Below are 14,586 nucleotides of genomic sequence, written 5' to 3'. Positions count from 1 at the left end.
AGCTGTCCCGGCTTTCTCTCCCCGGCTCGCTCGCGCTCCTCCTCTTCTCTCCCCCGGCTCCTCCCGCCGCTTCATTCGGCCCTCCCGCCTTTCCAGTCGGGCCGGGCGGGGTGTGCACACTCGGCGGCTTTGGCTCTGGGACTGGTGAGTGCTGCCCCCAGCCCCAAGTCTGAAGCCTTTCGCGACCCAGAAAGGGCAAGAGAGGACTCTGCCCCCAGAGCGCTGAGGAAGAAGGGAGCATCTCCCCCTCTCCTTTCTAAAGCGCCTTTCCCCTGCCCTTTCCCTTTTTTTTTTTTTGTCTCCCTCGCATCCCAGGAGGAGGTAGCCGAGCTCCTGGCCCTTGCTCAGAACGAGGACCTTTCATGATCACCCTCCACTACTCTACCTTGCCAGCAGGAGGCAGCCCGAGGTGGGGAAAAGGTCCCGACTGGCTAGGTCGCGGCTCGTACTCCTCTCCTGGCCCTACCTAGGGACAGGGAAGGGGGCAGCTGTCCCCGAGAGACGTCAGGGCAGCAGTGCCCTTGGCCGGGGTCGCATCCACCTTCCCGCGAAGGACGTACTCTCCCCGTGCCAGGTGCTTCAGGAGCGGCATCCCAGCCCTGGGGCACCTCGCCAGAACCTGGAGTCTCGGTTTCCAGCCGGAAACCTTGGGGTGGGGCCAACTGGGCTCCCAGGACCCTTACCCAGCTCTTTTTGTTTGCCCTTTCCCTACTCTCAGAGCCCGAGAAAGAACCTGAGGCTGCGGAGAAGGAGGAGCTGGCGATCAGGCTGCCGCTTGCCTTGATGTTTCATCTATTCATTACCGTCTCCTTCCTGCCCACAGTGGTCACACCCTTTCCAGAACTTCTTGGCTGGTAAGCACGAAGCCGACTGGGAGCTAGAGGTCGGAGTACTAGAGAAAACCGCTCTAATCTGACTTGCCTCTGCCTGGGAGCTGACACTGCACGGAATAACCAACATTTGCAAAGCACTCTCAACAGGTACTAACTAGCCCATTTGATCCTGAACTCTGCATCGTGAGGTCTGGATATTAGTATTCTGTTTTGCAAAAGTGGAAATAAAGCTTAGAGAGCTCTAGTGATGTGCATCCGAAGGGGCATGGGATTTGGATTCTGACCCCACCTGTTGTGCTCTGCCTCGGGTCCTCTCTAAGATGAACTTTCAGTTGAGAAAGCTTGTTCTCCTTGAGTTCTGGCGTCCTCTGCATGAATCTCCCTTGGACTGGAGACAGTCAGTATCCAGGGTGAATGTCCAACACAGTCCTGATGCCCTTCTCAGCCTGAGTTACCCATTTTCCTATTTCCATGGAAATTCCTATCCTTGAGTTCTTTCAAAGGCTAGATGTATTCAGAGCCTCAGGAAAGTCTTCACCAGGGTTAATCCATTACAGACACCCCTCATCTTCATCCCTCCTTGCTGGGGCAGTGTAAGGCCTGGGAAATTGAGTCTGGGGGTCATTTACAGTTTTTCAGAGACTGGCCTAGGCCCAGCCTCACAATACTCCATCTCTCAGACCAATTCCCCTCCTCTGAAATCCTCGCCCTTCTTAAAATCGACACTGGATTGTTCCACCTGATTAGTGCCCCTAAATATTGTTGGTTTTGCTAACAAAATTCTCCCTGAAAGTGAATATTCAGATTTGTACTTTGTAAGGTGCTTCCAATCCATGACCTCATTGACCTTCACAACTACTTCTTGTGAGATAAATTTTACTGTCTCCATTTTCAAGATGAGAAATCAGTGGGCCAGGAAAGTGATGTGACTTACAATGAATGACTGAGCTGTGATTTCCCTCCCACACAACAGCTTTTCTGGAGCATCAAGTTGACTCCAGCCTCCCACCCAGCCAACTATTGGCTATACTAAAATAGGATATTTCTTTCTAGTGGAGAGGGTAGAGCGCAAGGCTTCTCTGTCTCTTGGTGTCTTCATCCTCCATGTCATACTGACCCAGAAGAGTTGCAGCCCCATTTCAAATCCCTATAGTAAAACTAATCCCAGAGAAGCCCAGGGAACCTCCAGAAGCGCTCGTAAAAGTTTCCCCTCTTCCCTAATTGGCAGGGACAGGAAAGACTCTCCTTTCTCTGCCCAGGCTCACTCTGGTTCTCATTTTGATTCCTTCTGCTTGTTGAGAGGAGTGAGTCACCCTGGAGAAGCTCTCACCTGTGCTTGTGGCCCTTGTCTTCTCTCTCATGCCACAGGCTCTGGAATGACTCATCTCAGATTCCTCCAGAACTGAGCCCTTTGCTGGACCCATGACCTGGCTGACCACATTGAAGCAAGATGCTCCAGCAGGTAAAACTTCACCCTTAGAAACCCAGGCCCCTTCCCATCTTTTGCTTGTCTGAATGAAGTTTCAGTGTCCTGACCTGGAAAGGAGGGAAAGACCTCTTAAAGGTCTTTTCTTTCTTCATATAGTTATTCCAATGCCTTTCACCTGTTGTCAAGAACCTCTTCCTGATATCAATTTTGAATCTCTTGTTGTATTTTTTAGCTCTTTCCCCTGAGATGGGTAAGGGAATCCTGAGGGCACTTTGGTGACCTCACAAGCCTAACTAGTAAGGAGGTCCTGAGAGATGTCCCTGCCATCCTAAATTGTTGAAGTACAGTGGAAGCCTGGAGCTTCCAAAAGGAGGTGTTCCTTGAAGCTGAGTCTTAAAGAATAAGTAGGAATTAGCCAAGTGGAGAAGGAAAACAAGCAGTCCAGGCAAAGAGGTCTGCCTGTGCAAAAATGTGGGAGATGAACTATGTGGAAATAGAGAAGGATTCTGATGAATGGATCATCGGGTGCATGGGTTACTATTAGGATATGAAACCTACCCTTAGTCCCGAACTTTTTGCCCCTCTGAAAAGGCTACTATGGCCCCAGGCCTGCAGGATTCCAAATTACCCTTCACTGTAGAACCTCATCTCATACCCATAACATCTCTCACATGCAGCTCTTGGTCCAGAGAGATAATTGCCGAGTAGATAATTGCCGAGTTTTTATTTACTAAGTGTTGCCAGGCACTGGGCTGAGGCAGATATTTAAGATGATACCTGCCCTCAAGGAACTCATGGTCTAGTGGAGTCCTAGGTAGTAAGTGCCTGAGATTCAGCAGTGCCTGAGTGTGAGGCCAGCCAGCCTCAAGAGAGCCATGGTAGACACCACTGCTTGACCTTTCAGTCTTTTGGCTCATGAAACGGGCTTGAAGGCTAGAGAGAGGCAGGATAGATGTCTGCTCTGGACTTTTTATTGTTTGTTTTTAACTTTTTTTCTTATTAAAATAGCAGTAATATTCATTATCATAGTAGCAGCTACTCTCTGTTGAGCCTTTGCTATGTAGTAGGCACTATGCTAGCATTTTACACATGTAATTTTGTTTAGTCCTTGAGAAAGATACAGTATTATATACAGTGCTATTATGTCCTCATTTTGGATAAAGGGCTCAGAGAGGTTAAGTGACTTATTTAAGGTCACATTCATTATAAGAAATGTGGAAAATAATAGATAAGCAAAAAAGAACATTAAGATTAACCATGATTGTACTACCTAAAAATAACCAACATTTTAGAGAGTATCTTAGACTTTTTTTTCACCTATATATATTTTAAAAACATTTTCAAGGTATCATACTTTTTTGAAACCTGCTTTATTACATTATAAGGATATACTATAAGCTGTCTACTACTTGGAAATTTGTGTTTTCAGCTTTTTACAGTTATAAATGTTTCTATGTATACCGAACATTTTTATGGCCTTTATGTAGGATCATTTTTTAGAAGCAGGCTTAAGAATTGCAGGCTTAAGGGACATATATAGTTTTAAGGCCCTTGATAGATTATTGCCTAATTAGAACAGCTGCTCTTAAAAGAATACCAGCTAACTTTTGGGGGCATATACCAGGTGCCTTTTTAAAATATTTTATGCATTTATTAGCATCTCTGACATGGGTGCTACCACCATTCCCATTTTACAGATGGGGAAAATTGAAGCACAAAGATTTAAAAATTTACATAAGATTATACAACTAGTAAGTGGAAGAATCAGGATTCAAACCCAGGCAGTCTAGCATGCAAGTTCAGGCTCCTGATCATTCGGCTGCCTCTGGTTGGATCAGAGCTGTTCATAAATTATGGGTGGGTTTGTGAGTAATTTTTTTCCCCCACTAAAGCAGAAGGATTTGCATGGTTCAGCCATGCTCTTATGCACTTATTCTGGAAGCCAAGAGCCTGACTTGTGCTTTTGTGGACAAGTTCAGAGAAGAGGCAACATCTTTGGAAAAAAAAAACTGTTACTGGGCTTCTCAGATGACACTTGCTACCTTGAGGGGTTTGAACTTGTATGGTTCACTAGTCTCATTGGAAACTCATGCATTTTTCCTCCAAAAGCAAATTTCAGCCAGGTTACTGTCTTCTATTCCCACCCCATTTTCCTTACAGCCCTGGGAGACTAGAGGAGAAAAAGAGGAAACATGTGGAAAATGTTGGCACCAAGCATGGGCAAGGGAGAGGTTTTCCCTTGGTGCCTATTCTTGACCTCATCTGACTTCTGAGCCAGCGCAGAGGAAACTAATTATGTAATGAGCCGGCTTAAATTTAAGCCCCAAGAGGCAGGTGATGAAAGCATGAGGCTACCTTACAGCTGATTTTTCATCTCAAGTTGAATGGTTTCTTTCAAAAAAGGCCTAAACCATGGTTCTTTTCCTTTGTGATATTCCTATAGCAGCCCTCCACCATGGGCCCCACCTCTGCCAGGCCCAGTAAGGCTAGTAGCTGGCCAGCCTGGAAGCTGGAGCTCAGGCATAGGAGAGGGTATACCACTTATTGATTTATTGAGTGCATACTGTGTGCCAGGCACTAAGTGCTTTGTATATCTCTTCTTACTTTTCTTCCCCATGGCCCTGTGAACTGGATTTATTTTCCTTATTTACAAATAAGCTGGTTCAGAGAGGTTAAGTAACTTACCTAGGCTCTTAGGCCTGGTAAGCGGCAGATCTGAAATTTGAGCCCAACCATACTATGATGCTAGAGGCCTTTTGTCTTTCTACTGTACAGGCCTCCACCTCTACAGAGCTGCCAGCTGGTCTGAGCCCCTGCTCTCCTGGCCTTGTTATTCCCTCCCAGGTGAATGGCCACAGTTCAGGTCCCAATGCCCATGGTGGAGAACTCAGAGAAGACTTGCAGGAGTTCCTGGGCCAGGACGCCCCATTGCACCTGCTGGATGACCTCACCAAGGTGAATCCTGTGACACTAGAGACAGGTATGGGCCTCCTCCTCTAGAGTGCCATCTCCAAGAGGGTGGAGGTATGGTGTAGGTATTTAGCACAGCTTCCCCTGGCCAGACTGAGGCAGGCAGGACTCCTGACCTGGAGCCAGATCAGCTGTTCCAGACCTGCCTGGCAGCTGCACCTGGGCTCTCAGCACAGACTTTGCTCCAGATTTGGCATTCATCTTAATTAGATCTTGTGCCTATTCATCAGGGAGCTGCTGGGATCTAATGGCTCTTGGCTAATTGCAGAGGGAACACTGTTAGGTGGATGTTTGTCTGTGTGTACTTGTGTCTACTTTTGAGCTAGAGTTTGCTAAAGGCACCTTTGCCTCAGTCCTGAGGTGTTTGCAGGCCCGGTACATGGCAGACACATTCTACACCAATGCTGGCTGCACCCTGGTGGCTCTGAACCCCTTCAAGCCCGTCCCTCAGCTCTACTTGCCAGAGCTGATGAAAGAGTACCATGCTGCTCCTCAGCCCCAGGTAAGACTCAGCTACTTCCTGGGCCTGAGGGCTCCCCTACCTTATCTACTGCCTCTCTACCCAACAGCCCTCTTCCACCTAGGCCTCTTTGCAGCTTCTCTGTCTTTATCCATCGATTCACCAGCCATGCAGTTATTCAAAACCTGCTGGTACCACAGCCCTGCCCACTAGGATCTCGAAGAATTTTGGACACATGACTGTGATACAAAGTAGGAGATAAATAAATATTTGTTTAACTGAGTTTGGAACCTGAAATAAGGCCATAGGACAAAGTATTTTTTTCTTTTTTGTGACTATTAATAAGAAAGGATTTACAAAGTATATTTCTGTATTTAACAAACCACTTTTTCGGAAAAGAATAAAATTACATGTGATAAGGATTGCCCTAGAAAATTCAGCACACGTTCATCTAGGAAAATGGTAAATTCTGATGGGGATGGGGATGGGAGTGGTGCAGGCAGGGAATAGACTAGTTGTGTTCGGGGAGAGGCAAGGTCAGACTTGCTGGTGGGAGGGGGCTGTTGAGTAGAGAGGCAGTAGATGAGGTAGGAAGAGAAATAAGCTGAGGCTGGTGCTGAAGGGTCTGAAGCACCACAGTAGGCAGAGAGAGTTCGCAAAGCTTCACCAGGAGTGGAGGTGGGACTAAATGGAGCCTACTGTGGGGATAATTACTCTGGAAGTTGGGGAAGTTGTGTTCAGGAAGGTGAGACAGGAAGCAGGGAGAACAGTTGGAGGCTTTGTAACAGTCCAGGTGACTGGGGCAAAAGCAGACTGAGAGACTGCTCTGACACTATATATTCTGACACTATATCCAAAACTATATATTCTCCAGGAAGCTGTGGGCAAGTGATCATTGCTGGGTGGGCAGTGTTAGGCTGACTAGGCATTATGCAGATGGCCTGGCCCTCCAGAAACTCATGCGTGGTTAAATGTCCAAGTGGAATCCATGTGAAGTCTGTCCTAAGAGCCCATATCTAAACTGTCTGCCTCCTCAAAGGCAGAAGCCATGTCACTGTCCCTTCTGTTTCCCCAGTGCCCAGCTTGATGCCCAGCACATTGAGGATAACATTTGGTGATGGAAAAGAGAACAGTAGCCTTGAGATTCAAATCACATGGTTGCACTTACTTTCTGAGTGGCCTCAGAAAGGTTCTTTAACCCCTCAGAACCTCAGATTTCTCATTTAAAAAATAGGGTTAGCTAGCCAACTAATGCACAGACTTCTTAGGCAGTAACTTGGAAGAAAGTTCTCTGCAAACTGCAAAGTACTATAACGTAAAATAATAAAGAGCAGAATAAAACTATTAAGATAAGATAGGAGGATGATGTGTTCAAGGCCAGCACTGCTTCCAGACTGAGAGAAGATGAGTGGGTAAAGGCGCAGTTGGGCCTAACACTGTTACATCTAGGAAATTTTTCTAGAGGAAGCCTCCCTATCTGAGCCATCATTGGATCAACCACTCCTTAAAGACAGGCATTTCCTCATGTGACCTTTCACCCCTTCATGTTTCAGAAACTGAAGCCCCACATCTTCACCGTGGGTGAACAGACCTACAGAAATGTCAAGAGCCTGATCGAGCCAGTCAACCAGTCTATTGTTGTCAGTGGAGAGAGTGGTGCTGGAAAGGTAGGAGGGCCTCTTTCCCACCCTGTCAGCTTCGTGACTTGGCTGGGTGAACAGAGAGGCAGGGAGTCGTTTGTTTCACTCATTTAGTTTCTATATGCCTATTGTTAAATTATTACCAAACTTGTCACCAGAGCTTTTCCAGACTATCTAACTGGCAAGAACATCAGGTCTTCCCCCCCACCCCCACCCCACAATGCCCTTCCTAGAGCTCTCAGATCATCTGCTCCAGTCTGGACTGGTGGCTGCCTAGGACTGCTGCCATACAGCTATTACCTGGGAGCTCTCTGCCTCACTCTGGGGATCAAGATTACCCTCTGTCCCATAATAAATCCTCCATTGCTGGAACCCATGGTTTCTGCTTCTTTTACTGCCTTGTTTTTATGGAGCGCATCCTTTAGAAGCTTCCTGACAAAAGTGGTAAATGAAAGGCAAATTTTTGTATTATTGCGCATCTAAAAATGTTTATTCCACCTCAAATTTGATATGTTGTCTAGGTTTTATAATTGCACATTGGAAATCATTTCATTTCCAAATTTAGAAGTTTTTTTTTTTATGTGTTATTTTGAATGTTGCTGTTGAGAATCCCAATCCATAGTGATTTGTTTTTCCTTTCCAAAAGCTTTTGGGGTCTTATTTTTCTCTGCATAGGTATTAAAATTCACAGTGATAGATCTTGGCATAGTCTTTTTTCACCTACTATGCTGGATACTTTGTTGTGGGTCTTTTTAATTTGGAAACTCATGTTTTTTGGGGGGAAATTTTTTTTTATTATATCTAATCATTTAATCCCCTCTGTTTTCTCTTTCTGGAGCTCCTGTTAATAGGGAATTTGATTGTCTAATATCTTTCTCACCTATTCTGTCTCTTAGCATTTTGTTCTATCTTCTAGGAGATGTTCTCTACCTTTCACTTTTTTTTTTTTTTTTGCCTCTTAAAAAATACCTTTCAATTTTCTTGAATTTAGAATTTTTTTTCTTCCTTGTTCTCTGAATATTGTTTTTCCCCCAGCATCTTATTTCATAGGTTTAGTGTGTTCTCTTATCCTTGAGAGTATTTCATGCTTTTTACTTGTCTTCTCTTTACATTAACTCTTTTAGCTCCTTTTCCTGCGATTGTTGTTGTCATTCATGTAAAAAATTTATGTAAAAGAACTTTATCAAATAGTTAATGATCCTTGAATTTCTGTTCATACTTAATAAGGCATTAAGCAACTGATTAGAATCTCTCTGTTAATGTATAGGAGGCTTCACTATAAGTAGCTTTCTAAACTTGTGGGACCATGAGTGTTTGTAACTTTTCTTACAAGCTTGTCAGTGTCTCCAGAATATTTTTCCAATCTCTTCATCAGAGAGATGGAAACTATAAATATTTAAATGGAAATGATAAAAATTTAAAACATGATGAACAGTTTCTTTATGCTTATCAGCAGACTAGACATGCAGAAGAATACATCAGTGAACTTGACAGTAGGTCAATAGAAATCCAAATTGAAAAATAAAGTGCATTCAAGAGCTGTGATACAATATCAAATTGTTTACCATACTTGTAATTGGTGTCCCAGGAGAAAGAGAACATGAGTCAGAAGTAATATCTTACAAACTTAACAAAAGATGGCAAGTACAGATCCTAGAAGTTCAGGAAACACTAAGCTGGATGAAACAAAGAATACACCTAAACACATAGTCAGATTGCTGCAAACCAAATGTAAAGAGAAAATCTTAAAGCCAGGAAACTAAACATTACGTAAAGAGAAACAAAGAATGACAACAGGCATCTTGTCAAAAACTGCAAGCCCAAAGATAATGGAGTGACATCTTTAAAGTGCTGAAAGAAAATATCTGTCAACCTAGAATTCTATTACTAGCAAAACTGTCTTTCAAAAATGAAAGTGAAATAAAGACTTTCAGAGAAAAGTTAGGGAATTAATTGCCAGCAGATCCGTACTACAAGAAATATTAAAGGAAGTTTTTTAGGCCAAAGGAACATGAAACCCAGTGAATATTTGGGTTGATACAAAGGAATAAAGAATACTGGAGATGTAAAAAATTATTTTATCTCTTTAAAAGATAATTTACTCTAAAACAAAAATGGTAACAGTTTATTGTGGAGATACAATAGAATCTAAAAGTACTAAATTCAACTTTAAGCAATAAAAAAAGTAACAAAGATCACAAAGAACAAATCAAAAAGAAATAAGATGGTCTACAGCCATGCCATCCTGAACACACCCAATCCTGTCTGATCTCAGAAGCTAAGCAGGGTTAGTACTTGGATGGGAGACCACCTAGGAAGACCGGGTGCTGTAGACATTAAAAAAAGAAAAAGAAAAAAGATGGTAGATTTAAACCCAACCGTAGTAATTATTACAGTAAATGTAAATGGACTAAACTTTCCAATTAAAAAACAAAGAATGTCAGATTGGACTTTTTTTTTTTTTAATAAGGCTCAAATTACATGATATCTTTAAGAAACCCAATATAATTATTAAGACATAGATTCAAAGTAAAAAAAAAAAAAATGGGAAAAAGATATACTATTCCAACACTAATCAAAGGAAATTTGAAGTAGTTATGGTAATATGGAAGAAACTAGATTTTAGAACAAGGAATGTTACTAAGGTAAGATGAGACATTTCATAATGATAAATTGGTATATTCATCAAGAAGAAAAAATAATACTAAAGTATATATCTACTAATGGTTTCAAAATACACGAAGCAAAAACTGATAGAATTGAAAGCAGAAATAGATAAAATTATAGTTTGAAATTTGAGTGTTTTTTTCAGGTACACATGGAACATTCACCAATGTTGAACGTATTCTGTCATAAAACAAATCTCAATTTGAAAAGATTAAAATCATACAAACTTCTCTATCCTAAGGAGAATTGAAATAGAAATAAATAGAAAATCCCAAAACATTTGGAAATTAAACATTCTTTTAAATGTCCTAAGGGTCAAAGATGAAAACAAGGGATATTTAGAAAGTTGTTGAACTGAATGAAAATGAAAGCACAACGTGTCAAAATTTATGCTTTAAAAATAACAGCAGTGCCTCCAGAGAAATCTGAAGCATTAAATGCTTATATTAGAAAAGAATAGACAATTCAAATCAATTATCTGGGCTTCTACCTTAAGAAATTTGGGGAGGGGGAGGTAGAATAAGGTAAACCCAAAGTAAGCAGAAAAAGGAAATAGTGAAAAACCAAAAAAATAGATAACAAAAATAATGAGAAATAGGCTATTTTTTTAAAAAGATTAATAAAAAATTGATAACCCTGTATTCAAAGACAGAAAAAGACACAAACTACCAATGTTAGAAATAAAAAAGATATAACTATCAATCTAAATAAAAATCATAACACTGATAAAAGATTATTATGAACAACTTTATTCCAACAAATTCTACAATTTAGATGAAATGGAGAAATATTTTGAAATATACAAAATATTGAAGCTCATATAACCTGAAGTCTATAAAAGAAATTGAAGTCATAGTTTAAAACCTTTCCACAAAGAAAGCTCCAGTCCCAAGTGGCTTCACTTGTGAATTCTACCAAGTATTTAAGAAAGTAATGTTATTAATTCTACACAATTATTTGAGAAAATAAAAGAGATGGAACATCTCCCATTTCATAGACCTAAAGAATTTACAAAAAAGCTACTGTAACAAGTTGTAGTGAGGTATAGTTTAAGAAAGTGACAGATACAGAGTCAATATATAAAAATCAATTTCTATGTCCTAGCAACAAATAATTAGAAATTAAAATGAAAATATCTCATTTCAGCTGATTAAAAATAAAACAGTAGAAATTTTATAATTAGATTGCCTGGGTATAAATCAGAGCCCTACTATCATTTACTAGATATATGATCTTTAATAAAATTTAAAATTTTCCCATGGCTCGGTTTCATCATTTTGAAAACATATAATTGCACCTGCACCTATAGACTTGGTAAGAAAATGCATGGAAAATCTTCTTTGCTCAGAGTAACCAATATCAACTGTGAGCCATCAGAAACACTGAATAACCTGCTGAGGTCAGGCCGTGTTGTCCCTTCTCTGCTCCAGCCCGCCCCACCCCCTGCCCCACCTTGTTTCTCAAATGCATCCTCTGGAAAAGTGAGTACCCCCATTTCACAGAGGGGGGAAGTGCCTCACCTAAAGACATGGTCTAACTCGGCACTCACGCATTTGGTCAGTACTGCCCCTGATGGAGAAGAGGGTGCTAGTGGGCACCATTCCCTCAGGCAGGCTCAGGAGTTGGAGGGAACTTGGACACAGGTCCCACAGGGCTGTTTCTGCTGCAGACATGGACATCCCGCTCCCTGATGAAGTTCTATGCTGTAGTGGCTGCCTCACCCACATCCTGGGAGAGCCACAAGATCGCAGAGAGGATCGAGCAGCGAATCTTGAACTCCAACCCTGTCATGGAAGCTTTTGGTGAGCTCAGTGTCCTCTGCACAGGACTTCAGTCCCATTTCCTCTGGGATTGCCACCTTCCAGGGAAAGGAGCAGTGAGACTCTCTCTTTGGGGGTTGAAGGATGAGTGTATCATTCACTGCCTTGAACCCCCAGCCTCTTCCCAGGTATCCTTAGCTTCTTTCCAGTAGAGTTACCATCATTTGGTCATCCCCTCCATCTAGCCTAGGCAGATTTAACAGTGATACTGGAGAGGACTTTGTTGCTCACCTAGTCCAAGTCCTGTCCTTCCATACAATTTCCTGATAGTTCAGAGAAGAAGGGGAGTTGTCTAAGGTTGGACCACAATTAGTGTCCATGTCGAAACTCTATGTTGTGCCTTACTGTCTAACTCAATAGTGACAGTTGTTGTTTTTGACTCTCTCTTTAAAGACAACAGCCCCTGGCTACCTAGCCTTGCTCATTTCAGTTCATTGCCAGGAATTTCTAACTCTTCTGATCACACTTTCCGAAGCCCAAGTGCCCTTTCCCAAGTGTCCTCTGTGTCATGGAAACCAACAAAGGGGCCTTTAGGTGACTTGAGGTTAGAGACATGACCCCAGTAGACCTGCAGCCATCTTGACCCATAAGGATTCTATAAACATAGGGGAGTGGTATAAACAGAAGTGTGATCTGTAGGGAATGCGTGCACGCTGAGGAATAACAACAGCAGTCGCTTTGGGAAGTTCATCCAGCTCCAGCTGAACAGGTAATTGCTGCTGCCACCCTGGTTGAAGGGAGGGTGGGCAAGGAGTTTGCAAGTGGCTGGGCAGTCTCCAGCCTGTGCCACCCCTATGGGCAGAACCCTGTACCTCCTGGCATGCACGTACGTGGGGATTCGTTAGGTGCAATGAACCCCAAGGTTGAGCTTTGAACCAAAAGAACTATAACTACTTCAGCCTGAAGGCCCCTGGGGCAGTGTGCTTGTCACCTCCTCTGTATTCCTTCTGACTTCTACCATTGCTTGGGAACTTGTAGTTAAACAGCTCCCTCTCTAGGCCACACCTCTGAGCTTGAAGCTGGGGCTTCTGCTCCTGCCTTGGGATGAGGCAAAATGTACTAAAGCCTTGTCCCCACCCACCTGAGCTGCTCGCAAGAAAATGTCCCAGAACCCCCAAGTACCTATTGAGTGGTCCCTAGTCCTCATGAACCCCATTGGATAAGTTGAAGAGCTTGGGGGCATTGCAAGGTTGTGGTCTGACACACAGTATGTGCCTAATAAATGGTTATGGAATTAGTGGGTAACTAATGGGCTCTGGCCTGCTTGTGCCCAGGGCCCAGCAGATGACCGGAGCCGCAGTCCAGACCTACCTCCTGGAGAAAACTCGAGTGGCCTGCCAGGCGTCCAGTGAGAGGAACTTCCACATCTTCTACCAGGTCTGTGCCAGGTGGGGTCCACAGCTACCCAGATGCAGGGCAAAGATGAGTCTGCCTCTCTTTCCTGCCCACCCTCCCCACAATGCCTCATGCCTGCCTCTTCACCTGGCTTTCAGTGATGCCATCGCTTATTCCTACAAACTATGCAACACTGCCTCATGCTGGTCCTTGGTTCCCAGGATGGTTTTGGCATGATGGTGTGTTTAACACCCTCAATCAGACCAGAGGTACTGAGGACTCTCCTTAGAATGGCAGCTGTCTCCATCAACAGAATGAGGACTTCCTTGGAGCTGTTCCTCTTCCATCAAACTGGGGGTCCCCCAAGGCATGGATAGTATGTCTCCCTGCTCTAATATTGGGACTGGGGGCTCCCCAGACAGGAGTTTTGCTTTCCTCGTCAGACCACAGGCCCCCTCAGCAGGGTGTTTTGCATCAAGTTAACATCCCGAACTATTTGCTGCTACTTTTGCCTCCATGTCTGCCCTGGGCGCTCTAGAAGGACCTCACAGTCTTGCGATGTTGTGACTATTTCTCACTCCTCTCATCCCAACCCCAGGCCTGTGCAGTCCTGGGCTTCCCTCTCACCCCCTGCTCAGCCATCTGTACCCCCTCTCACAGATTTGCAAAGGAGCCAGCGTGGAGGAGAGGCTCCAGTGGCACCTCCCCGAGGGGGCCACCTTCTCCTGGCTGCCCAACCCAGAGAGGACCTTGGAAGGTAGGGGAAGCCTTACCTAGCACCCTGGGCTGGCCCAACAGCACCCACCCACCTTCTGCTCAGGGCCTCCCTCCTTCCCCTCACTGCCCCTGCCGACCTCTGTTCTTGACACTGGACTGTTACTGGTTTCCTTTTCAGAGGATTGTTTCGAGGTGACCAGAGAGGCCATGCTTCATTTGGGCATTGACACCCCCACCCAGAACAACATCTTTAAGGTCAGAAGGAAAGCCATGGCACTTATATTTGGCAGAGGTGATGGGCAGCCCCTTCATAGGGCCCTTCTCTGAACTTGTCTCTTTTCCCAAGGATCTAAGACTTTGGGCCCCACTGTGCAGTTTCCAAGGGGGCCACAACCCCTGTGCGTGACTGAGTCTGGACAAAGGGTGGAACCCTGTGCTAGTATAGAACAGCACAGTGATTGACAGAGCTCAGAAGGCAAGGTGCCTGCGTCCGCTATTACTGCAATAATCAGAATAGAGAAATAATGCTGCACATATTTGTCTAGTATGTTAAAATTTAAAAATCATGTTTACACATCTTAACTCACTTGGTTTTTTTAGCAGTCCTTTGTGTTTGGAGATTATTCTCATTTTAAGCTTGAGAAAACTAGAGAGGTAAAGGGACCTGCCCAAGGTCAGACACCACTAAGCCACTAAGTGATATAGATAGAGTTAG

At 43.8% G+C, this 14,586-nt stretch overlaps 1 protein-coding gene across 11 annotated transcripts in view; it reads left to right on the top strand.

Annotated features, from left to right (window-relative positions):
• The first annotated feature begins 4 nt into the window (after nucleotides 1-4).
• MYO19 (myosin XIX) overlaps nucleotides 5-14,586 on the top strand; it is a 28,963-nt gene continuing 14,381 nt past the window's right edge. Inside the window, exons 1-12 of one of the 11 annotated variants that reach the window (XM_039885854.1) lie at nucleotides 5-144; nucleotides 316-409; nucleotides 824-980; nucleotides 2,202-2,295; nucleotides 5,038-5,242; nucleotides 5,586-5,734; nucleotides 7,246-7,359; nucleotides 11,669-11,801; nucleotides 12,459-12,528; nucleotides 13,094-13,196; nucleotides 13,815-13,911; nucleotides 14,050-14,126. In XM_039885854.1, coding sequence (XP_039741788.1) covers nucleotides 2,284-2,295; nucleotides 5,038-5,242; nucleotides 5,586-5,734; nucleotides 7,246-7,359; nucleotides 11,669-11,801; nucleotides 12,459-12,528; nucleotides 13,094-13,196; nucleotides 13,815-13,911; nucleotides 14,050-14,126 — 960 coding nt within the window. In that variant the 5' untranslated portion in view covers nucleotides 5-144; nucleotides 316-409; nucleotides 824-980; nucleotides 2,202-2,283. Of the gene's footprint in view, nucleotides 145-315; nucleotides 410-718; nucleotides 981-2,201; nucleotides 2,296-5,037; nucleotides 5,243-5,585; nucleotides 5,735-7,245; nucleotides 7,360-11,668; nucleotides 11,802-12,458; nucleotides 12,529-13,093; nucleotides 13,197-13,814; nucleotides 13,912-14,049; nucleotides 14,127-14,586 lie in introns of those variants that run through there. The other 10 variants (XM_039885859.1, XM_039885857.1, XM_039885855.1 and 7 more) reach the window with 10 other exon arrangements.

Source organism: Pteropus medius, unplaced genomic scaffold, assembly GCF_902729225.1.
Source record: "Pteropus medius unplaced genomic scaffold, Ma_sr-lr_union100, whole genome shotgun sequence".
NCBI classification, from domain to species: Eukaryota; Metazoa; Chordata; class Mammalia; order Chiroptera; family Pteropodidae; genus Pteropus; species Pteropus medius.
The sequence above is the reverse complement of the archived record's forward strand: the minus strand, read 5'-3'. Positions and strand labels throughout refer to the sequence as shown.